Here is a 27,339-nt window from a genome sequence, read left to right as displayed (position 1 = left end):
GAATTATTTCCCCCTCCCTGTGTGCATTCCCCTTAGATGGCAGGGAGGGCCTTGATGAGAGGCGCAGCCCCTCCCACCTCCACGCAAGGACTACCAACCCTGGCTGTGAGCAGGAGTCAAGCAACAAAACAAGCAAGTGTTCATGCTCCTGGAGGGGACAGGTGGAGGGGATTTTTGTTTTGTTTTATTTTGTTGTTGGTGGTGTGTGTGTGTGTGTGTGTGTGTGTGTGTGTGTGTGTGTGTGTGTGTGTGTGTGTGTGTGTGGTTTCTCTGGGCCACCTAGAAGAGTCAAAAGGATTCAGGTTCGCAACAGAAGGGGATACTGGTCATAAACCAGGTGGAGAGAGGGTCTCAAACCAGAGAAAGCCACCAGAGGGTTTGGCTAAGGTTTAATGTGTGTCTTATGGCCTCAAATGATCCAATCAAAAAATCCTTCACAGTCGTGGCCAACTACTGGGGTTTTAGTTGATTCCAGATGTAGTCAAGTAGGCAACCAAGACCAAGATTAGCCATCCTACTGCAGTTGCAGAGGACCTGGGTAGAGTGTCTAGCATCAACTGCCAGTCACTCCAGTTTCAGGGGGATCTAATGCCCTCTTCTTACTTCCTGCTCCTGCATAGACATGGTAGACATGAACTCATGTGAGCACACTCTTATACACCCAATAAATAAATAAATAGGTAGATAAATAAATAAATAAATCTTAAAAAAAAAAATTGAAAGTGAGAGACCATGTCTTCAAAAACATCCTGAAAGACAAAACCTGATGTCGACCTCTGATCTCCAGTTTATGCTTATATGAAAAGGCATATGCATGTACCTGTACACACACACATACACACACACACACACAGACAGACAGACAGACAGAGAGAGAGAGAGAGGTGTTCCAGACCACAAGAGCCTTTTGTTCGTGCATTGTTCGGGGGCAGGAACTTTATCACATTCTTTCAGTCGTTGCTGAGCACAAGTGTGTACACATACCATGGTGTGAGGTCATGGAAAAATAGAAAACACTTTTCCAAGTGCCATGGACACTCAACAGTCTGAGAATTTTTTAACAATCAAGTAGTCTCATTCAAATGTGAAATTTACATCTCTAAAGGAGTTTGAAGTAAGTTTTAAAGGGGAGAAGATAGAGGCTTGTGAAAGAACCCATGTGAATGCCAGACTTTTTTTTTTCCAGCTGTACACTTAGATCTCCCTGTGGTTAAAGCTGACATCAGAGGGAAAAACAAAAAGTAAGCAAGGGTCATATGCAAGGGTCATATGTATGCTTTATGCAAGAGTAGGACAGGATCAACTTGATGCTATTACATCATTCAATCTGGTAGTCACATAGAGATAAAAGCACTCCCTAGTATTCTGGATACTTCCTATGAACCACGCTTTTCTGCTTATCCATGGTCCAGACTCTTTCGCAGACTAAGGAAGAACTCAACAGGTGAATTGCAGGATAAGGGAAGGGCACCAACACCTGACCTCTGGTCCCAACCAGGTCCCACCCTACACTGGACCACAGGTCTCAACCAGGTCCCCCAACAAAGCATGGAAAAGGCTTCTGATTAAGCCCCAAGGAAGCTTTCCATTAAGCTAATTGACATGGGTTAGGGCTGTGTACTCACAAGAGAGCCTTCCTAGAAGGCTGACAGGTTACCCATTAGGAAAACAATGGGAGGGAATGTTGTTCCTTTGAAGGAATGTGTGGGTGAATATGCTGCCTGTTGTCTGCCAGGGTCATAGAGACCCCCTTTTCCAGGGTCATTATGTAGAAACTTCTTTAAGGAAATTAGCTGCCTGTTCAGCTAGATTGAGTAGATTCCGAACTCACTTTCATCCCTGAAACATGTCCCACCTGTGCCCCAGGGCTGAGCTGCGGGGCCTTACATAGATCTCTTTTGACACGAAAGGTCCAGTTAAGACCTGAGAAAATGGTTCTGGTGTCTTGAAGAAAGGAAAGGAGGGAGGGAGGGAGAAATGGAGGGAGGGAGGGAGGGAGGGAAAGAGAGAGGGAGGGAGGGAAGGAAGGAGAAAGGAAGGAAGGAGAAAGGAAGGAAGGAAGGAAGGAAGGAAGGAAGGAAGGAAGGAAGGAAGGAAGGAAGGAAGGAAGAGGAAGGACTCCTCTACTTGGTCATGAGTGGGTAGCAGTCTCATTTGCTGAGGCTGCTAGATAAGTTAACATTGGGCCAGGACACCCTGTGGCTCAAGGACCACTGTGACTGCTGGAGCCACCTGAGTAGAAGCTGTAATGTTGCCAGGAGTGGAGCTGCTCCTCCACATTCTTCACTCCAGCCTGAAACCCCAGGCACCCAGGCAGCCTTGCCATGTGGGGAGGCCAGAGGTCCCACTTCCCCCCAACACAGAGTGTCCCCTGGGAATGCTGCTGTTTACTCCTGTGGGAGGGTCCCTTAGCTTCTCTGCTTGAGCAGGAGGCTGGAGGTGGAAGCTATGCTGAATCCTTTCTACTGGGGCTCCCAGCTGCATAAAATGAAGATGTGACCACTCCAAGGTATGGCTGAGGGGAAAGTTTGTAATGGAGATCTGAGAGAGTACAGTCAGAGGTATCAGGAAGAGTGCAGAGCTCGGAGAGAAAGTAGTACACTGACTGGACTGGGCCATAAGAAAGGGGAGTGATGGGGATAAGATGAGGAGGACCAAGAGAGGAAGACAAAAAAGACGAAGAGCACAGGGCTGAAATGGCAGTTAGATAGGAATGAGAAGCTGGGGAAGGGAAGCCCAGGAGCTGGAGAAGTTTAGGATAGGATGCAGTGAGAGGAGCCATGGGTTCTGAGTGAGCCTGGAGGTCAGCAGGGGCTTTAGCATGCTAATAGGCACCACAGATAGCAATCTGTCCCTTCTTAAAGTGATAAGGAATGGCTCCTTTTGTAGACCATTGGAAATGGGTGCCAGAATTGGGGAAGCAGAGTTTCCTTTGGACCTGACCCCAGCTTGCTTCCTTGAACTGATAGTCTTTCTGTTCTTGGGGCTCCTTTGCCCTATGCCTGTGGTTTATCTTTGTTTCTACCCCACCAACTCTGGATAGACTTGCTTTTGTTTTTACTTTCAGTTATAAGGAAATAGGCAAAGTAAGGGGGGAAAAAAATCAACCTGATGGTACCACTTTCTGAATTCCTTGGAGGTCTGTTTTTTTTATGGTTTTCTATTTAACTGGCTCAAGGTTACAGATACAAGTTTAAAAGAGCCAAGGAGGAAAAAAAAAATTTAAAGGTCTTATAGTATGAATTTTAATTGGTCTTAATAATAAAAACCCAGAGTCAGATATCATGGTAAAAGCAAAAATGTCAGAGAAGCAAAAGAGCCAACCACAAGAAAGACCTCTTACCTTTACTGAATCCTCAAACCCAATGGGCAATCCTTTCTCTAGGAATCCTCAGACTGAGTGCTACAAGGTCTGACCTGCAAGGGAGCCTGATCGAATCATTGTATTATTCTGCAAGGGGATACTTTTGTAAGACTGAATGTTATGATATGAACCTTGAGGGGGACCTTTGGTGGGCAAGGGACAAACACACCATCAGGTAGAACTTATGTAGGAAGGAAGTTTATTGGGAAAAGGGAAGGGAGTAAGGGAAGGGAAGAGGAAAGAGAGGAAGAGAGAGAGAGACAGAGAGACAGTGACCTGCCATCTCAGAGAAATGGCAGAAATAGGGTGAGCGCACAGAGCTTGTCTCTTAAAGGGACATTTGCACTTACATACAGAGCCAGAGGAATGGTACCAGGTTCCCAAGAGGTGGGGGGCTGGTTTGCTTGGATGATGACAGCACTTATTAAGCTCTCAAGGTGTCTGCCGTCACACACACACACACACACACACACACACACACACACACACACACACGTGGATCTATAGGTCGCTGGGTTCAGTTCCAAGGAGATTTTAATATGACAGAGACTCTGCCAAAGAACCAGACATATCAGGCTGAACTATGGGCACTCATTTAAACACTAAGTTACAGGCATCATTCACCACATCTGTGTAAAGCAAGGAGCACTGCCTGAGGAGGAAGAGACCTATAAACATCCATCCAGACCAGCCTCTGACTCAGACACTTGTTCTTTAGCCCTGCTGCAATGGGTCTGATGAGTCTATGCACAGCTGAAGCTTGTGGAATTCCACAGGGAACATTTGGATTCATGGTATATTAGCCATAATGCTTCTACAGGGAGAGCCACAGTGGCTCCCCAGGACTAGATTCTAATATAAAACATTTTACTAGCTGTGTTGTATCTGCAAATAATAGGTTTGTAAAAATTAAAATATGTCTGATTTCTGTAGTGGGTTATGACTGGCTATGTATGCATCCAAATAAAGTTGGTCCTTATAGATGATAAAAAATGTTTTACTAAAAGCGAATAGAGCCTCATGGCTACCAGCTGCTGAAAAGGGGTGGGGGTTGTTTGGATTATGTCTCTTTCTGAGTAAAAAGTACTGATATGTTACCAAACCAGGGATAATCCAAATTGTGGTAAATGCAATGCGAAAAAATAAATAGCCAACAGAAGGGAGATCCTGGAGAATTCCCCAAATTCTTCAAGCAACTACTGTACTTGGAAAACTTGGCTAGTCTCTGACAGGACCTCTTCTTCTGGTCATTCTAGGAACAGTATCAGACGTTACCTTCTGAAATGTTTGACCCAGTTTGTCACGTCTCAGATAGAGGCTACTGTAAAGCTACTAATGGTTATGACCTTGGAACCAAATATCAGTGGTGAAACAAAAGGACCCTGAATGTTAATTTTTTTTTTTTTTTTTGAGAGCTGGGTGACAGGCCCAGCCAGAAGACCCAGTGAGTGCTGGAGAGACTGGGTCCTGATCTAGTTACAACATTGCAGGCCCTACAGCATCATTTGAGTCTCTTTTGTTATTGGTGGGCTTTTTTCTTTTTTATTGAAAATATTTTTTCATATAATATATTCTGATAATTATTTTTTCTCCCCCATTTCATCCCAGATTTTCCCCACTATCCCACCCATCCAATTCCATGCCTTCTTTTTCAATTTCTTTAGAAAATAAACAGGCTAATAAAAACAAAAAATGAATAAATAAATAGAAACAAAAACAGAACAAAGAAAAAGAAAAAACACACACATAAAAAACACAAAATCATAAAACTTAAGAGACTAACAAATAACCAGTAAGTTAAAAAAAAAATGACCAAACAAAGTAATATGAGATTTAAAAAAATAAAAACCTATAAAAGTAACATTTGTGTTCACCATCTACTGCTGGCCTTGAGGTAAATATTCAGTGAAACCCATTGAAGAAAACTAACATTTCCTTTACAAGCAGTTGCCAATTAGGGATAGGAACATATGCCCACTTCCCATCTTAGCACTGGGACCCTATCTGGCTTGTACCTCTGCAGCATCTCATTTAGGACTGAGTACTCCAAAGTCTGTCATACAAAGTATATTTTCCTATATTACTTTTGGGTCTCTTTTTAGTTCCGAACTACTTAAGAGGGAGTTTCTATAAAGGTGGCTGACTGAGTCACTGATTTATGGCTATAACAGATTGTCATTATGAATGCTTTTATTGATATGTTTATTTAGCAGAACAATAGCATTTGATTTTCCTCTAGACCCATAGCCTATCTATACTCAGGTTCTTGGCCACAAGAGCAGTGTCAGGCATGGGTTCCATCTCATAGTGTGGGAGATAAAGGCAGATAGTTGGTTACTCCCACAACATTTTTGCCACAATTCCATAAGAATATCATGCAGGAAGGTCACTACTGTAGATTGAAGGTTTTGTAGATCAGCTGGTTTTACCTTTCTCCTCTGGGAGCATGCAGAGTACCTTTCAGTACTCTGAACACTACTCGGTAGGGGTAACAGCTCTAGCTGGGCACTAGCTTGAACAATAAGGCCTCACCATCAGCGACCAATAGCCTTAGAAATAGTCTGAGTGAATGTGGATGAGCAAGTGTCTCTATAGTAGGGTATGGAGTCCTTTGGGTTTATGCCCAGAAGCAGTGTCACTGAATCTTGAGGTAGATATACTCCCAGCTTCCTGAAGAACCACCACATGGATTTCTATAATGACTGTACAAGTTTGTACTCCCACCAGCAGTGGACAAGTGTTCCCCCTCCCTCACATCCTCAGAGCATGAGCGGTCATTTGTTTTATTGATCTTGGCTATTATGACTGGTGTATGAAATCTCAGAGAAGTTTTGATTTGCATTTCCCTGATGATGAAAGATGTTGACTTTGTTTTTCAGCCATTTGTGACATAGGATTTCAAACTTCAGCTGTATTTTCATAGCTCCAACAAAAAAGGAATGATTCAATAGAAGCTTGAGGTAAACTTGATGCTATAACGGATTTATTAATAAAATCCCTTAGGACATATTAAGTTACGTAAAGTAGAATTTAGCTAAAGAATGCTGCCTCCAATATGACTGGAAGGTGAGTAGTGCACTAATCAGGCCTGTTAGAAACTACAGGAAAGAAAATTTTGTGTCATTATGGAAGTGTAGGATTGTTGTTAGGGTGGCTGAGAAAACATAATGCTTGTTTATCAAGACTGACTCCCTCACTTAGGCACCATTCCTTTAACAAAAGGAGAAAAACCTGACTTACAACCAGCTATGAGATTCATCCCTATATCCAAGAGCATGCCTCTAATGGGCATCTCAGGGGAGAGTACAGAATGACAATCACCATTAAGTCCTAGTCTGCTGTCAGCCCCCTGTAGTCTTGTCAGGAGAATCATATTTCCACCAGGTAGACAAGATGAACCTGGGCAACAACTATATGGAAAAGAACAGCACTGGACTACTTCAGAAATAATTCTAGCAATTTCTTTGTTGTAGAAATCTCTCACTTACCCAAATGGTTAGACTTGTAGCCTCCTGTCTCTGTTTAAATTGTTTAAAGTGTAACCTGGGACCAGGACCTAAGGGACAATTAAGGATAACAGTATATGTGAACTGTGCAAGTTCAAAACCTACATAAGGTGGTAAACTTTTCTGTTTGAGGCTGATTACCTTTTGTGTAGTAGCCAGAACTAGTTGCATGCACTATTAAGAAGCTGTTTCCTTTATTAATCTGCGAGTGGAGTGATTTCTCCCTGGGAAGGCATATGGATTCTGTAACAAAGTCTGGCAGATACCATTGAGCACATCTCAAAGTGAAGCATAAGCACGATAGAGAAATCAGCCATGATAGTCACAGAATTAAGTCTGATGCTTGCTCCTGAGCAAACACTAACCACACCCAAATAAGGATGAGGACAAAGTAAAGGAAAACATTACAGAGGCTCCACACAGGCTTTCCTGTGAGTGAGGAAATACGTTTGTCACTTCTAAGGGGGAATGAATTGAGATAACTATAGACCAAGATTTCTAAGGTTTTAAGAAATCACCTAAATCTACCTCAGATTCACAAAGATATTCTAGAGGGGTTCTGTTAGCAAGGAAGCACTAATCATTTCTAAAAGTTTAGACCACAAGAACTTTGGATACAGCCTCTCTGTTCCTGTGATCTGGCCTGCACCACACTGGAAACTCGGAGACTGATTGTATCTGATCACTCTAGGCAAGAACATCTTGCTCAGCTTTCCCCAGACTCACACCTTAAGTACTTCCCTCAACAACTTAGGTCCCAAATGTCAAGAAGAGACAAGAGAAAGCCAACCCAGGGTAAGATCCACTAAGGAAAAAGCAGCTCTCTGACTTGAATGCCATGGCAATGAGATACAGTTAAAAGGCGACACAGAGAAATAACACAAGGGAAAAGCCTTTTGTTCAGTGTAAGGATCAATGGAGGGACAGCACAACAAAGTCAGAAACAGTAAAAGAGAAGCCAGAGTCACCTGAGTCTACTGCTCATGGCCATGTGATGTACTCACAATAAAAAAAAAAACAATGTGCTTGGTTCCACAAAATTTTTGGCTACTTTCAACTATTTCTCTTCCGTGTTTGTGTATCCACCCATCAGCAGTATTCAAAGTTTTCTGTCTAAAATTCATTTTCCCATTTGTCTCTTCTTCTTTGCTGAGTATGTTCTTCCAATTACTCCTCACTGCCCTAAGACAGCAGTCTTTACCCACTGAGTCAGCTCACCAGCCCTTATAGTCATCTTTTTTTTTCTGCTTAGTTTTTTAACTGAAGAAAAACAATCACTAGGTCCCAAAGCGACCAGTAATCTACCTCATGTAATCATGTACACACACACACACACACACACACACACACACACACACACACACACAAGTCTTCAGGAGAAAACATTTAGAAAATTATTAGACCCTTTATATGCATGTTCTATCTGCTTTACGTATTTAAAACTACATTGTATTCGTTCAGCATAGGGGCCCAGGCTTGTAATTCTATCACTGCAGATACTGAGGCAAGAGGATCACCACTTTGAAAACAGGTTGGTGTACATAACAAACAAGACTCAAAAAGTCCATATTTATGTATATAAAAGCATCAAATCCACATGATAGATGTGACTTATCCTTCCTTTGCTGAGATGAGGACCTTGAGGCCTCTCTCTTACATGTGTCACTCATCCTATCTCCTTAAGGAACCTTAGGCTATATCTATCATGCCCTTTGTTTTTCTTTCTTTTAATCCAGTAGCCACCAAATTGTTTATTTGGAGGAGACACTTATTCATTTAGGAAGGGTTAATATTTTGTAATATTCAGATTTTTCATCTAAGGACATAATGTTTGCATCCTGTCTTAGTTATGTTTCTTTGCTCTGATAAAATACATACCAAGGCAAACAGAAGAAATGGTTTATTTGTGCTTACAGTCCTAGAGGTTTAAGTCTATAATGATGGGGACAACATGGCAGCAAGGAGTAGATATGGTCACTAGAGTTGGAAGCCGAAAGCTCAAGTCTCAAACTCAGGCACAAAACAGAAAGTTCATTGGGAATGCATAAGGATCTGATACTCAAACCTGGCCCTCAGTGACATACTTTTTCCAGTAAGGCCATACTTCCTAGGCCTCCCCAAATAGGGCCACCAACTGAGGACCAGACATCAGATACCAAAGATATCTGATCCTTTGGTAGATATCTAACATTCAAACTAGGATAGTTCTATTTAGTTAGACAGACCTTGCCATATGTCCTTTAAAAAGTTATTATTATTTTGGGTCATACTGTTCTTGTTCAAGAAATTCTTGAAAATTTTAAGTTTTATTGCAGGAAACATTGCAACATTTTTCTGTTTTTATTCTGGAAAATCTATTTCTACTACTGTGAACAAGCAATCAATTTCCTGAAAAGAATGATCATATTTTGAGTCAGTTAACCAAATCCCCTTGATGGTTTTGCAGTTTAATCCCCAGGCATGAGGAATCCCCAGTCATGAGGAACCATACCAACCTTCCATGACTTCGATCATTTTGAATGGCCCTTTCCTCGTGGTATTTATTCATGCAGCCTGTGAAACCAGCCACAGCCCCACCTCCTCCGAGAAGCCTTCCTTTGACACTTCCTGTGTTGGCAGGGGTCCTTGTTTGCTTTTCCCTACTACCTTGTGCAAGATTGTGTGGCTTACGTTCATTACCGCTCATCCTGTGTACAGCCCCACCCGGTGGACTTTGGGCTCTGTAGATCATGGGACAGGCATTAAACAAATTTATATTCTCAAAAAGTAGGCATTATATCTGGAACATACACAAATTTAAAAATCATTGAAAGGCATTGCAGTTAAACAGCTTTAACTGGGGACAGCTGTCAACAATGCAGAGAAACCTACATTTTTAAGACTTTATCATTTCTTTTCTATCATTCTTGGTGTTTATGAATGTTACAGATGTAATATAGTCAACTTTTTTCTACTACAGGGGACTAAATTTGGGGCATCCTGCAAGCTAGGTAAATATTCTGCTACTGAGCTATTATATTCCTCGATTTCACGGTGCAGCTCAGTCAAGCCTTGAACTCGCAATCTTCCTGCTCAGCCTTCCAAAATCTAAATTGTCTAAATGTGAGCCATGCTGACTTTACCATGTGAAAATCACAGTGTGGGTAAGGAGTCTGAACCAGCTCTAAAAACCTTTACTTTTTTTCCTTGTGAGTGTATCTCAAGAAGTCGTTCATCCTATAAAGTGCTGTTTACTGAGCACATATGGTCTCACCCTATTTCCCTGCTCTAGCGTGCCTTTGCAGGGGGCTCTGCCAGGCAGGCACTTTGATGAAAAAAGAAAATCAACAGAGACCATTCAGAGTACTGGTTAAGGGGCTGTGTAGTATAGGCTCTTCGGGCAACTACGATGACAGGGCTGGGATCAGAAGCCCAACTAGGGTGACTAAAAGTAGAGAGGGCAAGTCCTCACCTTGTTTTAATAGAAAAATCTATGATCCATATCCCAAAACCTAAAAGTCACAAAACAAACCCAGGATCCAAGTAAAGAACATCAGGTGGACACAGAGAGATAGAAGGTCAGGAAGAAGGAAATTCTCACTTTGATTCATTGTGGGCACCAGAGACAGAAGCTGATCGACTAGCTCCCTTGGCAGGAACATCTCATTAAGGCCATCTACCTGTTAGCAAATAGATTCCATCTCATTTGTCCAAGAACTCAGCATTTGAACATTTCAAGCCTAGTTTCTTTCCTTTCTTTCTTTCTTTTTTTCTTTCTTTTCTTTTCTTTTTTTTTTTTTTTTTTTTTTTTTTTTTTTTTTTTTTTTGAGACAGGTTTTCTCAGTGGCTTGGGAGCCTGTCCTGGAACTAGCTCTGTAGATCAGGCTGGTCTCTATCACAGAGATTCACCTGCCTCTGCTCCCCAGTGCTGGGATTAAAGGCATGCACCACCACGCTCAAGTGTAGTTTCTTAACTCAGAAACCAGTTCTAGTAACTGGAGTGCTTTGTCTGTGGACACAGAAAACACTCCTGCTTCCCTTCCACACCACTCCGTTAACTGGCTTGTTAACTGAATGGCTGTGTGCGCAGTTCAAAGCAGAAAAAAACATAGTGATATCTTTGAGATATTCACTGGGTCAGTGAAAACTTGAAAGTGAAGTTAAAAATTAAGCTGCCAAACCATGCAGACTCCCTGTACTGAGAGCACAGGGTCAAACCTGGCGGGGTCCCATTCCCACGTGACTCATTATGTTTCCCAGTGGAGGGAAGGAGAGACAGGAACGCCCTCTTGTCTCCAAGCTAGCTTTCTAGTCTAGGGCTTCAAATACTAGTTTAATGGTGAAGGTAAGTGCCGTTATTCTTTTAAATAGGATGGTAATTACTAAACTATCAGAGATGCATTCGTTAATTTTACAAGCACTCAAAAACATACCAACTGCAGCCTGAGGATCTCCATTTGGAAATGGTGCCTGGTTCCAAAGTGAAGAAGAGGTTTTCTTACAAAATAACCGTTCAGTCAAGACGCTAAGGCTTGAGAGCCACTGGTGCCAAGGGCCACGGTGGTCAGTGGTCACTAGCCAGAGGAACGTGTGAGTATTGGCTGTGGTATGTAGATGAGTTCAATTGGCTTTGGCTGTAGGATCAAACAATGAAAAATGTACTTGACAAGGTTTAGCTTCAGGACTGGGGTTAGTCAGTCATCCGGTTTCAAGGTACTTGATCTTGGCTCTCAAGAAAATGGAACTGACAGAAGTCTGAGTAAGATAGAAACCCAGAGAACTTGAATGTTTCCAGAAGGCTTGTTGCCTTTGTTCAGTTAAGAGGTTCCCAGAGAGACTTGTGGTGGGTGCCTGTTGTTTATGAGTGGGAGCTATAGCAGAAAGGGTTCGGTGAGGACACCTCGCTCATCATACCAGGAGGGAATCCTGACTGGAAAGCACAGCTCTAGACTGGGAAGTAGAACCGAGCAAGGCTACTCCTGAGTTGTGGATGGCATTACAGTTGAAGTGTGCTCAGCTTCTTGGCATAACCCTGACTTCTAGGATTTTCCATCTCCGGCCCTAGAACATATTTTTTTTCTCTTTCTTTCTTTCTTGTTTTTTCTTTTCTTTCTTTCTTTTTTTGCCATGATTTTACTTATAAATGCATTGTTTGAGTGATGTGATAAAACATAGAATAGCTCATTTTATTTCTGTCCCTCAGAAAAGTAGAGAGCAGATGAGGACCTCATTTTGCCTAACACTCCGGGGATTGTTTTCCCCACATTTTCTGAGGTATGTGGCAAGATAAGCACTCTCTTCATCAACAAGATAAGCACACTTGTAGATTCCAAGGCAGAGAAACTCACTTTTTAAAAAGTTTAAAACCAACTATTTTATTAGAATGTTTTTATTTGCTAAATGCCCATATTTGTTAATGATCTGAGATGGCCTTACATAGTCTGAGTGGGACATACTAGTGTTACTGCTGTTGTCAATACCAGTGACATTTGACAGTGTAGAACGTCTTGTGGTGACCCAGACACACCTCATATTTTGTGTTCACACAAACAGTTCCATGAAATATCAATCCCTCTTTCCCTCTGAAACAATTAAGGCTCTAAGAGTTTATGAAACTTGCTTTGATTTGCACAGAGTGGGAACTCAGGCTCTGGACTGCTATCTCCTGATATTTGAACAATATGCAACATTTGCTCTGAGTAAACCAGGAGACTGGGCTAACAAAATTATGCAAGACAAGCAGTTTGTTAGGGAAAATGCAAGAGTATTAGAAATACTGTTGCAACAAAATAATGAGTTCTAGGCTAAGAAGAATAGGCTGAAGCCCATTATGCAACCATAATGTTTATATTCCCACTTCCCCTCAAATAAAACCGTATATGCATAACCATATGTCTGTATTTTCCTTTCCTCTTAAATGCAACTTATACTGTCATAAACCTTCTTAAACACAAATTTAACTTAATTTCACATCAGTGTTTCTATGTCTCCTTGAAACGTTGTTACTGGGATTCACTATCATTTCCTGAATAGGAAGGTCTTTGAAAATTTCCATGGTCTCAGTTGTTTATTTGTTTACAGTTAGAATAAGTGAACTTTCTTTATCAATCACACTGGTGACTTGTGACTTTGTGAACCCTGATGACTGTTTTAGGAGCATGGTGTACATGATTACATCATAGAAAGACTACAGTTTGGAATAGCTAGTTTTTGTATTTGTCTTATGAAAAGGAAACACCAGCAACAACAAAGCAACAGAAAACTATTCACAGCAACAACAAAGCAACAGAAAACTATTCAGACAAAATTCAAAGTAATACTTGCAGACAGTATAAACCATCTGACACCACCTGGTGTGGTGGAATGTAGCTCAGAGTGCTTGACTAATATGACTAATACACATGAGGTTCTAGAGGCACTCCTTGGGGGAAACAAAATGCTGTTGAGATGATTCATTCCTTTTAGGCTTAGAGTGAAACCATGATCAGAACAGGATTATAATATAGTTCCACTAACAGAACAGGCAAGAGACAATTGGATTGTTTTCTTTAATATCCAAATCGAAGCTCAGTTTAAACGTTTTATCATCAAATGTCCTTTGGGAATAAATGATTAAAACTCATAATTCAGAATGAAGCTAGTTATTGTTTTTTAAGCTCAAGCTTAAAATAATAAGAAGATAAAAGGAGGCTCTACTATAGATAGAAACTCAAGCAGTGCTGACTTTGGAAACTAAGGATGAGGTAACATTCTAATCTTCTGTACACATTTTTCACCAGTGAATTGCACCTTTAGTGAAAGGCTGTTGTCTTTTCCTCTAGAGCTGTGTGTAAAACAGTGGGATGAATTCTTGAATCAACCAGATGTTAGCGAGACTTGGAAGCCTTCCAGGTTTGAACAGCCAGCCAACATCAGCCCTGTACTCATCTGTTCTTCATAGCTAGACGTGGGTCCATTGTAATAAAATAAAGTTTCAATTAATCTCAGCTCTCAGGAGGCTGAAATGGGAGGATCAGAAGTTCAAGATCAGCCTGGTCTACACAGTGGACCCTGTCTCCAAAAGCAAGCAAGCAAGCAAGCAAGAAAGAAAGAAAGAAAGAAAGAAAGAAAGAAAGGAAGGAAGAAAGGAAAAGAAAAGAAAAGAAAAGAAAAGAAAAGAAAGGAAAAAATGAATATCTCAAAATTGAGAAGTCTAATAATTATTTGTAAGTGAACTCAGCTCCTTCTAGGTAGGGAGGTAAGGAGAAAAGGAAGTAAAGAGGTAGAAACAGGAGAATCCTGATGCTTCCTGGCCAGCCAGCCTAGCCCAATCTACACACCCAGGTCCTGGTGACACACCCTAACTCAAAAAACAAGATGTACAGCTCTTGAGGAATGACATGTGAGTCTGACCTCTGGCTTCCCCATGCACCCTCACACACATGCACACATCCTGAACATACACGAACACATACACGTAAACATCCTAAATATGAGAAATAGTGAATAATAAAGTTAAGGTAACTCCCAGAGTCTGGCCCTTGGGAACATCCATGGTTCTACTTGTGTAAATTTTTCTCTGTATGTGGGTTACACATTATCATGCTTACACTTTCTGAATATAAGTATTTCTGCAATATTATCTCAATATATTTAAAATCATTGTTTTAACACAGTCCATGACAAGAATTCCTCAAAACTGACTGTCCAAACCCCTACAACTTGATTACTGTGTCACCAATACTTTATTGTAAAATAAAATTACAATGGATAACATTCTTCATCTATATCTCCCATCATAGCCCTCTGTCCTAAAGTCACAGATTATGAGAATCTATAAGAGTGTGAGGATATCTCTTTAAATTAGGGTTCAGAAAGTATAAAATCCTGAATTCTGAAACATAAACAGGATGCAGGTGGTTTTAACAGTCATAAAATGAATATAATGTACAAGATTCTTAAAATGTAGGTACTTCCATAAAAGAAGCAAATGAATATAACCCTCCCAAAGTTATACAAATACTGAATTAAACATATCCATATTTGGGGTCATAAATTTTATTTTCAACGTAGCTAAATCACTTGTGATTATAGCAGAAGGCCCCATTTACTATAATTTTATAAATGTTTCAAAGATGTCTGCTCAATTAAATGCTCTTTTAATTGTGGAAGGGAAGTTAAGGCCTCAGGAGCTTGAAGCAGCTGCTCATATTACATCCTCAGTCAGAAGAAGGGAGTAATGCATGCATGCTAGTGCTCAATGTTCTTTGCAGTCCAGGGTCCCCTGCCTAGGGAATGGTGCCACCTGCATTGGATGGAACTACTCATCTTAGTTAACATAATCCTAATCTAACAAAACAGTACTCATAGATAGGTTCATCTTCCCAGGTGATTATAACAAGTTGATAATTAACTTGTGAAGATCATGCAGCATCTTCAAGGAAGATGACACAGAACACCTTGCTTGTTCAGAAGGAATAGGAAAATGGTCAGGATGAGAGTAAAGGCTGTTCTGCAGTCTTCATCTTCAGCTCTAGAGCTCAACTTTCATATTTTACAGCCGGCTATAAGTCATGATGCTTCCTAGCATTGCATGGTCCTTCCTGCCTTGAAAAAGCCTTCACAGCTTCCTTCTTTCAGTTTTATAGCACCATTCAGGAAGCAAATTTACTAAACAGATGCAAACATGGGTAGTTAGAGAATTTAAACACTTTGCTCTTATGATGATAACATGGTTTACTGAAAGCACAGTCAGAACCTATGGGAGTCAGAATGTAGACATCACAAAATGCCCACCTCTTCCTGATCCCCAGAGGAGTCATCATTGGCAGGAGGGGGCTGTGTGTCATTTCTTGCATGCTGTTCTTCTCATAGGTCCAAGTCTGTTGTGGTGACAGTGATTTGGGGCTGAGGGAAACTCCACCACAGAGTACACACCATTCCCCAGAGAAGCAAAATGGATGAGAAGCCTACAACCAGGAAAGGTAAGGCCATTGTTCTCATTTGCAGGTCAGTAGAGAAGACTCAGTGCCTGGCTCCTGTGTCTTCGCTGTCGCCTGTTGTCCTCCCCTGCTGTTTCATTATATTGCTCCTCTGGATGCACTTAGTGAACTTCTGATCCTATTTCAGCCTCTTGAGGACTGGATTAATTGAAACAGACCCAGCCTCGATCCCAAAATGTCATCTGCTGCTTTATTGTTAAGAGACATCATGGATTAATCTGGCAGAAATTTAACCTAATGATCAATAAATCCTGTATCTGAGAAATGTAATGAGTTTTGAACAAGTGATTTTAAAGCAAACTGCCAACTAAGGCATAGATCCCAGTGTAACACATTTGTCAAATGGCTGGCCACTTCCTCTGAGCTTGGAAACTCAAATTGATTGATACTGAAATAATTCATTTGCAAGCAACTAGTACTACTCCTCAGGCTACTTGGAGATTTCTTCCATTTATTTTTCTGTTTCTTCACAGATCCTGTTTGTGTCCCACAAATCAGTTTTCCAAATATACAGAGGAAAAAATCCTAACCCATCAGTCACATGGAAATCCTTCTAATATTAGCCCATTGTTTTATTTCATTGGAAATAGACATAGAATATTAGTACACACATATCTATTGGAAGTATGCTGAATGCATAAATATATACATGTGTGTTACACATCCTGTAAAAACTATTCTGTAAAAAGATAATTTTACCAATAAGTTTAGTAAAAATTGTTTCTACATATTTGAAAATCTGAAGAGCCACACAGCCAGGGGAAAGGAATCAATAGAATGTTCAGAGGACTGTGAAGTATTAGCTCTCAGTTGGGCACCATGGTCAACAGTTGTGGTCCCAGATCTTTGAGAGCTTGGGCTGGAGTGTCGCTTGAGCCTAGGGGTTCCAGACTAGCTTAGGCAATAAAATAAGACCTTGCCTCAATGAAGAGGAGGAGGTGGAGGAGGGGAGGAGGAGAAGGAGGAGAAGAAGATAATATGAAGAAGAGGAGGAGGAAGAGGAAGACGAAAGCTGGGATAGTGAGAGAGAGCATTCATAATAGGAAAGGAGAAGAACCTTGTTTCTCTGACAGTTCAAAGGAGAATCCTCAAACAGGGAAGTAGTGTCTCTGAAAGGCAGCTCTCAATGTATAATCTCACAAAGCTCTGTGAGAAATGAATGTGCTAAATGAGATGGACCATTTGCAATGCAGAGAGTCAGCATTCATGATTAGCTCTGCCTTGTTTTCCTTAGTCTCTTATTTTGGAGCAATGCAGCATGAGACCCTTGCAACAAAATTTTTCCTTTACTCATCATCTATCTCCATACCTCTAAAAGAAGACCATATTAGCAAGATCCCAAACTCATGCGTTGTAAGAAAGCTAGCAAAATAGTATGGCAATGGAGTTTGGAGGTGAAAGGGGATCACTGGGATTAGCTGGGCCTGGTGGTGAAAAGGAGTCATTGGAATTGGCTGGGCCTGATGACAACTGGTCTGTAGTTCTGGCATCATGGAAGGTTGATGCAGAAGAGATGGCAAGTTCAAGGTCTTCCTGGGCTACAAAGTAAATTCAAAGCCATTCTGAGCAACTTAATGGGAACAGTCTCAAAAGCATTCTGAAAAGGGCTGGGGGTGAAGGTCAGTGGTGGACTGCTTGCCTGGTAAGCACATGCAAAGCTAGGATTTAGTCTTCAGTATGTAAAGGGGGTGGTGGAGAAAGACAGGGGAGAAAAAAGGATGAAAAATGAAAACAAAATCAAATGAAACAAAAACAAGACAGTTGTATTGAGTTGTATGATCTGGAGTCCTTTCAGATTTAACTGTGGAAGAAATGGAAAAGAGCAGTGTCCTTCAGGGTGCTCACTATGTAATTCTATTCTGCCAAAATTCAGGTTTCTGCTCATTACGCTATGGGCTGGCTCTCATCATGCACTTCTCCAACTTCACCATGATAACGCAGCGTGTGGGTCTGAGCATTGCCATCATCGCCATGGTGAACAATACACAGCATCAGGACCCAGCTAACACATCCATTGAGGAGCCTTTGACAGACCCTCTCAGTAACCGGAGCAGAAGCATCAAGGATTTTAGCACACGGGTAAGTGTGGTTGAGAGAAGGCTGTCTGCTGAGAGAAAACAACAGTGACAAGAAGGAATAACAGGAAGGGGAGGCTTGGTCTTAACTCTGCTGCTAGAATTAAACTGTAAACCAAAAAGAACTGAAATGATTTTTAAGGCATTACTTGAGTCTGTGATAGTAATAATCATTCTTTGAAGTGATATTATGGAAAAGTTGTAAGAAAATGTTAGCAATTTAAAAGCAGGACGAATAAACTACTTGGGCATTTTCAGAAAAAAACTAGTTATTGTCTAGAGGAACCCTTCTGGGTTATCTAATTCTGCTTGAGTTCCTGCAGCCTTCATCATTTTTAGCTATTTACAGTTCTTCAAATTCTATAGGATGAATAGAAATGCTTATGATTCTAGTCCTGTGGAGAATCTGTCTCTACTCTTCCCCAGTCAGCAGCTCCCCCACTGTGGCTGAGTAAGACAGTTTGTCATCTATTTAAATTCCATCTCAGCTTTGCACAAGCTACCACATTTTAACCAATTCCTTCATTAACCAATGAGTTAAATAATACCTCTATTAACATGTTCATGTTTGTGTAAGAATCATAAAGATAACCTATTTTTGCATGCATCTTTTATCCTCTCATTTACTAAACATTCCTAATGTCATCCCAATAATCCATGATTTATGATTGTATTATATTGTATTTCACCTACTCATTCACACTCTTGTGCTTGGGAACTCAGGGCACCTTCAAGCTAAATGACCTGTGTCAGGACATGCTGTGCTCCTCCACCAGAGCCTGGTCCTCCTCCTCAGAACAATCCCATCCATAAATAGCCATGAAAAGTATCTTCTCTGAGCCAGCCAGCCATTGTTGCTGTCAGTATGGAAGCAGCTCAGATCCCTGATGCCACAGCTTAGTTTTCTTTTTATCCAATAGGAATGCATTTTCCTTGTTCTGTTTACACATATCACAGGCATTCTTCAAAAGGTGGCTAAAATTGTTCCCTCTCTTGGACCTTTCCAAACTTTCTTCCCTTCCTCAAATTTTCTGTTCTATTTATGTCCATCTTCAAATGTTAATTCTAACATGAATCATATACTCGAAGTTATAATCAACCTTTTTCCTTACATATTTTTTGAGACAGGGTCCCTCTGTGTAGCCCTGGTTGTCCTGATATTTGTTAATTAGACCAGGCTGGCCTCAAATTCACAGATATCTGCCTGCCTCTGCCTCCCTAATGCTGGGATTAAAAGCATGTTCCACCAACACCGAGGTGGTAAGAGTTATCTTAAATGAATAAAATATTTCCTGTTTTACATTCTTGGTGGTATAATTTATGATTCTAGATCTAAATATCTAGAGACTATCAAAATTATGTGTTATGTCAGAAGTATTTATTGATTCATAATGTATATCTTAGTAACTTGGCTCTTCTGGGCACACCATACATAACTAATTTTTTTTTTTTCAGTCAGAGGTTGATCTTGATAAGAAATCAACCAAATTGTGTTTACTTTATTCAATGAGAACCAATGGTGCTCAGGTTTTAAAAGAAGCTCTTTAACAACTAAGCCATCCCGCTGTGGTTACTTACTGCTTTCATCCTCTCATCTGTGCAATTATTCACCTTTTCTTAAAGATCTATTTATTTTTATTTTTTGTGTATGTATGTTCTCCATATATGTGCCTGGTGTCCACAGAAGCCAAAAAAAAAAAAAAAAAAAAAAAAAAAAAACCCATCAGGTCCACTAGCGATTTAGTGACAGTTGTGAGCTACCACGTGGACTCTGAGAACCGAATCTGAGTGCAAGAGTAGCATGTACTCTTAACAGCTAAGACATCTCTCCAGCCTCACAATTATCTATCTTTTTCTTTTATGTTTAAAATTTTTCTCTTTTTAAGGGAAAGAAATTAGGAACAGAGATGGTTACTTGTAAAACAAACAAATAAAGATAATAAGTTAGGGAAAAATTTGAGAGAAAATAAACCTAAACAAAATTAATTACTTTTATAATAAAACCTCTTGAATATTGAACAATTGTGGGTATAAAGTAGATTTTCAAATCAGGACTTAGCAAAGAGAATTCACCTACTTGTCCTTTTTCTTCTTTTCCAGGCTGCTGTTTATCAGTGGAGCACGGAGACTCAGGGCATAATTTTTAGCTCCATCAGCTATGGAATCATACTGACACTAATACCAAGTGGATATCTAGCAGGGATATTTGGAGCAAAGCACATACTTGGTGCTGGTTTGCTCATCTCATCCCTGCTCACGCTGTTTACTCCAATGGCTGCTGACTTTGGGGTGATTTTGGTCATTGCCATTCGCACAGTCCAGGGGATGGCCCAGGTATCCAGATGTTTTCTCAGACTGAGTGGGACATGGATTTCCAACATCTCCAAGAGAACAAAGATTTTAATGACTTTTGTTGCAGGGAATGGCATGGACTGGTCAGTTTACAATTTGGGCAAAGTGGGCCCCTCCACTTGAAAGGAGCAAACTCACCAGCATTGCTGGCTCAGGTGAGGGTGCATAGCAAACTAAGGTATTTAGAGTTGGTCACATTGGTATTGGTATCGAGGAGTTATTGAAGAATCGTGGCCATGCGTTATTACTATCCATTAATACAAGTGAGTACATTATAATGTTTTGCAGGGAGGATAGAGCAACTTATAGACCTGAGAACACATATGTGAAGAACAGAACTGAAGTTCTAGCAATATCTCACTCAGGTGTCCAGTATAAGTCACACCCTATTGTCTATTCCCTCATAGAAGCCCTCCTGTTTGCTTCTCCAGCAGCGTTGCCACAACTTCTTCTATCTCAAAGTTCTCCCAGCTAATCTTTCCTCTCTGGCTGGATTTCTTCTCTTTCTATCAATGCTTAATTTATCTTTTGTTCCATTGAGGTAATTGTTTAGTCTTCCAATTGCTATTAATTTAACTTTATCTTTTCCCATTGCACATTATAATTTTGTTGTCACACTTACATTCTGCACCACTTTTCAAATTGAAGACATATGACCATATCATGATATCAATTTAGTGGCACCAAAGCCTCAAATTTAAAACATGAACATGGACAGAGAGGATAAAATAGGGTTGGAGAGAACAGAATGGAATGGAGTGGAGTGGAATACATTGGATTGCGTTCAGACTGCACAGGTGACTCATGAAACATTTCTGTATATGTGGTTGTATGTGCAAGTGTTTATGTACACTAGATATATGTAATATTGCTGTGTAAAATGCATTTCCTACTGTGAATTGCATTGTCTGTAAATGTATAACTGTAATAGTTTGGTTTTGTTTGAGACAAGGTTTTATATAGATAGCCATAGCCCAGAGTGGCCTCAAATTCATATGATTCCTATTTCCTGAGATTCCTGTTTTCTAGGATTGCAGATATGTGCCATCATGACTGGCTGTTGCTATTGTCAGTGTAGACCCCAAGGTCCAATTGGAATTGAGTTGGAATACATTTGTGAGAGTAAATTTTGCTCATTTTTTCACCAATTAGGCTACAATTTCCTTGAAGGCAGGGACTGTACCTTTTTAATTCTGTTAAGTTGTACTTGCAGAGAGTACCTATGACAAGCTGAGCAGTTAGAGTTGGTCACATTGCTGCTAAGGAGCCACTAAGGTAAACTAAACTAGTGCTTATTACAGTGCTTGTTATTTCACGTGATATTGGAAGAGTCTAGTAAACAGGATGAATCCTCTCATCACACAGTAATTCAAAATCAGCTACCTCACTGTAAGCACAATATCCGCAATGTAGCCATTGCTATTTCATAAGTGACTTTTCTCTGTCTTCTCCTTAGGGGCCGCATTTGGGTCCTTCATCATCCTCTGTGTAGGGGGATTAATCTCACAAGCATTGGGCTGGCCTTTTGTCTTCTATATCTTTGGTGAGTCACTGTCTCTTAAATCATAATTTAAATTCAAATCATACTTCCATTTTTCAGTCATTGATTTGAATACATACATCACTTTTACCATGTCCGTTGTTAAATGAAAAGTGTTGAAACACATTGAGGATGGTAGCTTTCTTAATGTAGTTCATGTATCTTGGTCTCACACCTTCACAGGTGTGGACAATCCACATGCACAGAGCAGACAAGATCACTCTTCACAATCCAGCTTAGGAGAAAGCAGTTACAATGCCTGCCCTGCCTGCCACACACACCTCTCCAGCATCTCTACCATCATATATGAAGTGAAGTCTGTGACTCTGTGTATAGTTAAGACATCAAAGCTGGTTGAGTGCATCTTCAGTGTGTCTTATTTTATAATAACTAGTACCTTCTTCCACTATGTATTTAGCCTGTTCTTTACCAAATGAATCATGCAAAGCTTAATTCAGATGTTCCTTCCTTCATGGAACCTTCTGTGGCTTATCCATCGGGTCCAGCCATTCCCTGCTCTGTGATCTTCCTGGTACTTCCTTTAGGTTCTAATGTGTTTCTCATCTTCTCACTAAGCTGTGCAATCCTTACCCCAAATAGTTCATTATATGGTGTTTTACAGATTACTTTGGTGATCACAGCATCGGATATTTAGCTCCCAAGAAAATAATAGATTAATCTAATAAAGTGGGAGGGAGTTAAAGAACATTAGTTCCCAACATCTTTTAACATAGAATATTTTTGAAATGAGAAAAATCCCAGTAAGTAGACAACTTTGTACAGTTTGTTCTTTTGTTTTAGCCCAATGGTATTGTTAAACATGTTCCTGGCATGAGGTACATCCTCCATAATGACATGAATCCCAGTCATTTTGTTTCACATATGTTAACCAGGCATGGAAGAGCTTCTCCTGGGACTCCACAAGTGATCTATAGTTTGAATACAAAGTGCAGTCTCTTGCAGACATATTAGAAACATTTCTGTGCCACAATGACTAACTTTATGGCCAGTAGTTTCATGCATGCATAATTACTTTTCCCTTCAGTTCTAACCAAAACAAGACAATGATATGTGTTCTAAGAAATTACTGTTAAGACCATGTGAGTATAAACACTGGATCGCTAAACCTCAGCTACACTGTGATTTATTCATGCTCACAGTATCTCCAAGATTCTGACACCTAAGAGTTTTGCAGAGTGAAAAAGAAGATATGAGAAACTTAGGTTTTTATGGTGGAATAATCCTAAGTTGATATATGTGATAGAAAGGCTGTGATTTTTTTAAGGAAAAAGCCTGTTCTTCCAAAATATGAGTCTACCTGAACATTAACTTCACCCCTACTTCCCAGGTAGCATTGGCTGTGTCTGCTGTGTTCTGTGGTTCACAGTGATTTATGATGATCCCATGAATCACCCATGCATAAGCGCGAGGGAAAAGGAACATATCTCATCCTCACTGGCTCAGCAGGTACACTGCGCCCTCTCCTTACACCTGTGGGCCATGGAGATCTGCACAACACTGTTTCTAGGGAGACCTATCCTAATGCCAATGTTGATTGATGCTTTTTTCAGTCTAGTTCTCCCAGAAGATGCATCCCCATCAAGGCCATGGTCAGATGCCTGCCACTGTGGGCCATTTTCATGGGTTTTTTCAGCCATTTCTGGCTATGCACCATAATCTTAACATACCTACCGACATACATCAGTACAGTGCTCCACGTTAACATCAGAGATGTGAGTACACTCCTCTACTATCACTGTGACAATAATGACTGCTAGACTGTGCTGTCCATTATATTCCAGTGCATAGGATCATTTAACCTCCACAATGACGATGACAGAGCCAGTGCCATGATTCCCATTCCATGGCAGTGGAATTGGGATACTCGAGGTGAGGTAATTTGCTTTGGGTTATGTGGCTACTGCACGGTGGAGCTGCTGTGCATCTGGGTTCTTAATCACTATGGTCTTCTGCCACTCACATGGGTCCAGAAGTTTTCCCCAGAAAGTGACATAGCTTTTCTCAGGAGGCGGTTCTATTACTTAGGACAGTGTGGCAAAGGTGCTGGTTTCCCTCAAGCAGCCTAGAGCTTGAGGTAAAGGTTAGGCTAAGATGGGTCTGTGTGATATATGCTGGTGCCTTGCATTGCTCTGTTATGTTCTGTGTCCATTTCCTTCTTTCAGAGTGGGGTTCTGTCCTCCCTGCCTTTTATTGCTGCCTCAAGTTGTACAGTTTTAGGAGGTCAGATGGCAGATTTCCTTCTGTCCAGGAATCTTCTCAGCTTAATCACAGTTCGAAAACTCTTTTCATCCCTGGGTAAGAACAGGTGTGTGGGTTCAGGCAACCACACCCATCCCATGTGGAATTTAAGAAGCCACTTGACTGCTTCCTCATTCTCCAGGGCTCCTTCTTCCATCAGTCTGTGCTGTGGCCCTGCCCTTTGTGACTTCCAGTTACATAACAACCATTGTTTTGTTGATACTCATTCCTGGGACCAGCAATCTGTGTGACTCGGGGTTCATCATCAACACCCTAGATGTTGCCCCCAGGTAAGGGCTTGCATCTTACCTTCATCAGACCACCCAAGTGCTGGTAGACCTCAGCTGTCAGTGTTAGTGTGCAAAGCCTTTCTGCTCTTGATGCATATACTAAATCAAGGCTGAGTGACAGGTAACTAGAAATGTTGGTTCCTAGCCATGACCATGTGTCTCATTCCTGGCTAGATGAAAGTTTTTCAAGTTTCCCGATAAGAGATTAGACTGTGTGCTTTGGGGAAAGGCCACAGACATCTGTTTTGGAAATTTTCAGGGTGTTTATCCTATCAGCCACCACACATGGGCTACTTACCATGAACCAGACCTATGCTAACACATTCTCTCATAAATCAATATGTGTCATCATCACAAATACATCAGGTAGATCCTATTATGACCCTCAGATTCAGGGAGAGGAGACAAGCTATATACAAGGGTATACAGGATATGGCAATGACCACACCAGAGCCAGGATCTGAAAGCAGAGTGTAGCTTTGAGGTCAATATCCTGCCTGTTATGCAAACTGCCTTCTGCACTCAGCACTGTGGTGGAAAAAACTCAGTTCCCACAGGGACTAATTCTCTGGTTTTTCTAGCTATCAATTCAGTGGACAGATAATTTCAAAGCTGGTGAACAGATCTCTTTAGGAATAAAAACTGCACTAGGCCAAGAGACCTTACCATTAGAAATGTGCTTCATGAAAGTTCAAGGGCTGCATAGATGGTTTCTACATAAAATCATCTCCTCCACAGATACGCAAGTTTCCTCATGGGCATCTCAAGGGGATTTGGGCTTACTGCAGGAATCATCTCTTCTACTACCACCGGATTCCTCATCAGTCAGGTTGGGCATGTTATTGAACATCTGCAAGTGGCAGGTATTGCTTTAGGCATTGAAAATATGCACTGTGCTCTCAAAGATGGTATGGCTGGCTGGGGGAAGCAAGCATGGATTTGAGCACTCAGTTCATGAAGACCTCTAAAGCAGACTCTGGTGCACCATGCTTCCCAGGAAAAGAAAAATGGAAGCTGAGTTTTTCAAGAGGGATGGGTATTCATTTTGTGAAAATTAGCTGTTTGAGTGCAAATGACAGTTTTTCTATAACTTCCAGAAAGTGAAAAGAGTGAGAAGGGGCTGGAGTGGTAGCTCAGCAATTAAAAACTAGGCTTACAAGCAATTTGACAAGAAAGAGGTCTTCATTATGATTACAATGATGGAAGCATGTCAAGAATTAGTAAGTGATGGAGACAGAAGGAAGGAAGAGGGAGACCATGGATGTCCAACCAGATCAACTATAGTCAGTTTTTAACCTCATAAAAGGGAAAACTAAGTATCCCAGGGTCACTTTAAGGACATTAAATTGTAGATGGAAGAGAATGGCTATGAGCATTCAGGGAGCATAGGGTAGGAGGTTTGCTCTACACCTGCAGGTATGCACTAGTGAGCAAGAGGGAAGGCAAAATTGGAAGAATCTGGCTAGGATGGAAGAGTGTCAACTTGAGAAGCAAATCTTTGCTTTGTGTTTTGTACACCTAGCTACCCTAGATTCCAGGCTGATTTCTCAGTAAATTTATAAGAATTCACTATGGTGATAACACCAACAATGAACTATGACTGGCATGACAGGAGGATTTCTCAAACAGGTCAAGTGTAGCTTACACTGCACTGAGTGGTCCTGAGCTGATGGAATTTAACAGCCAAAAAAACTAAACGAGGCAAGAAGAACAGATCTTAATGATGTATTTTAATCACTACTGTAAAGCTTCATTTTCATAATTGTTGAAAGCCAGATTTCTGGGAAAATATCAGTATTGCTTAATTTGTCATTGTGCGAAGAAATAGCTACAACATAATAGGACCCAATGTATTTTTCAGAGTCATTTGGTTCCCAAAAGTTTTATGACTGCACTGGACTAACAAGATGCTAAGTTTGTTTTGTATTTGTCATCTCATATTTTTGTGATTAGTATTATAATATCAAAGTAGAGGATTTATATAATTGGTGGTAGAGGAATTTATGATATTAATAATTATTGTGTATTTCTTTGTCCAGGATTCTGAAACAGGATGGAGAAATGTGTTTTTCTTGTCTGCTGCCGTCAACATGTTTGGTATGATCTTTTACCTTATATTTGGACAAGCAGAAATCCAGAACTGGGCCAAAGAAAGGACTCTTACCCGCCTCTGAGGATGTAGAGTTGGAGAACTAAATGAAGTACTGACCCTTGACTTCTTAACATATTTTGCTTATCACCATTCTTTCTTCACACTCACGATTGAAGACACGGCACTTCTCTATTCTGGTTAAGTGCTAGCTTTTCCCAAAGAACTTCAAAAACATATGCCCAGGCTACATTTCAGAGTGAGTTAGTCTGGGGAAACCCAGGTGCCACATTTTGGACTTCCCCAGACTTTTTTCCAAAATGCAACTGTGGGTGAAAATTGGTAGAGGAACTTGAAGTCAACTCTCGTTGCCTTTGAACTCAATCTGAATAAATATGATAAATACCTTCATGGGGACTGCTATGAACACAGAGAAGATCTTCTAGGAATTGTATCTATGAGCTATAAAACAGCACAGAGCAGAATTTAAACCTATAACCAAGAATTAACTTTGTTATTTTTATAATACTTCAGGAAACATAGGTGTTTATGTGGTTAAATGCTGTTAAAATAAACATGCTAAGATTAAACAGAGTGTGTTAAGACTACCTAGAATAGGGCAATTCTAAAGATGGAACAATATTTATAAATCCTAGCTAATTTCTAGGTTATCATAAAACGATGAGATATAGATTCAGTGAATGGAACTAAAATGGAATACAGGAAGAGTGATAACAAAATTGGAAAGCTTATTACATGAAAGAGCAGATGCATACCCCAAAACACTGAGTTTGGTGACATGGAAAAATAGGAGAAGGAAGCAGAAACACCTTTAAGTTAACAGGTAACTTCCACTGAGGAAGAAAATATTAAGGGTAAAGTAAGCTGTAGAGAAATTGCACAT

General features: G+C 40.6%; 1 protein-coding gene across 3 annotated transcripts; it reads left to right on the top strand.

The window, feature by feature from the left end:
- Window positions 1–2,252: 2,252 nt before the first annotated feature.
- Slc17a2 (solute carrier family 17 member 2) lies at window positions 2,253–27,027 on the top strand. Of its 3 annotated transcripts, none has more exons than XM_051194564.1 (12): window positions 2,253–2,509; window positions 15,703–15,812; window positions 17,704–17,909; window positions 20,006–20,239; window positions 20,325–20,412; window positions 21,714–21,800; window positions 23,146–23,264; window positions 23,369–23,530; window positions 23,981–24,113; window positions 24,199–24,346; window positions 25,085–25,209; window positions 26,386–26,492. In XM_051194564.1, exons 2-12 carry the CDS (start codon window positions 15,785–15,787, stop codon window positions 26,391–26,393), a joined length of 1,338 nt encoding a protein of 445 aa, XP_051050521.1. In that variant the 5' UTR covers window positions 2,253–2,509; window positions 15,703–15,784; the 3' UTR covers window positions 26,394–26,492. The 3 variants fall into 3 exon arrangements, with proteins under 3 accessions (XP_051050521.1, XP_051050519.1, XP_051050520.1); XM_051194562.1 differs by having other exon boundaries at window positions 2,255–2,509; window positions 25,085–25,175; window positions 26,386–27,027; XM_051194563.1 differs by lacking the exon at window positions 2,253–2,509 and adding an exon at window positions 11,126–11,439 and having other exon boundaries at window positions 25,085–25,175; window positions 26,386–27,027.
- Window positions 27,028–27,339: the final 312 nt, after the last annotated feature.

This window comes from Phodopus roborovskii, unplaced genomic scaffold (genome assembly GCF_943737965.1).
Source record: "Phodopus roborovskii unplaced genomic scaffold, PHOROB, whole genome shotgun sequence".
NCBI classification, from domain to species: domain Eukaryota; kingdom Metazoa; phylum Chordata; class Mammalia; order Rodentia; family Cricetidae; genus Phodopus; species Phodopus roborovskii.
This window is presented reverse-complemented; position numbering and strand designations above follow the sequence as displayed.

Coding starts and splice junctions, on each gene's coding strand:
- Slc17a2 (XM_051194562.1), top strand. CDS start 15,785: ATGGATGAGAAGCCTACAACCAGGAAAG. Junction 15,813..17,703: donor GAAGCCTACAACCAGGAAAG/GTAAGGCCATTG, acceptor GCCAAAATTCAG/GTTTCTGCTCATTACGCTAT. Junction 20,240..20,324: donor CAGTCCAGGGGATGGCCCAG/GTATCCAGATGT, acceptor CTTTTGTTGCAG/GGAATGGCATGGACTGGTCA.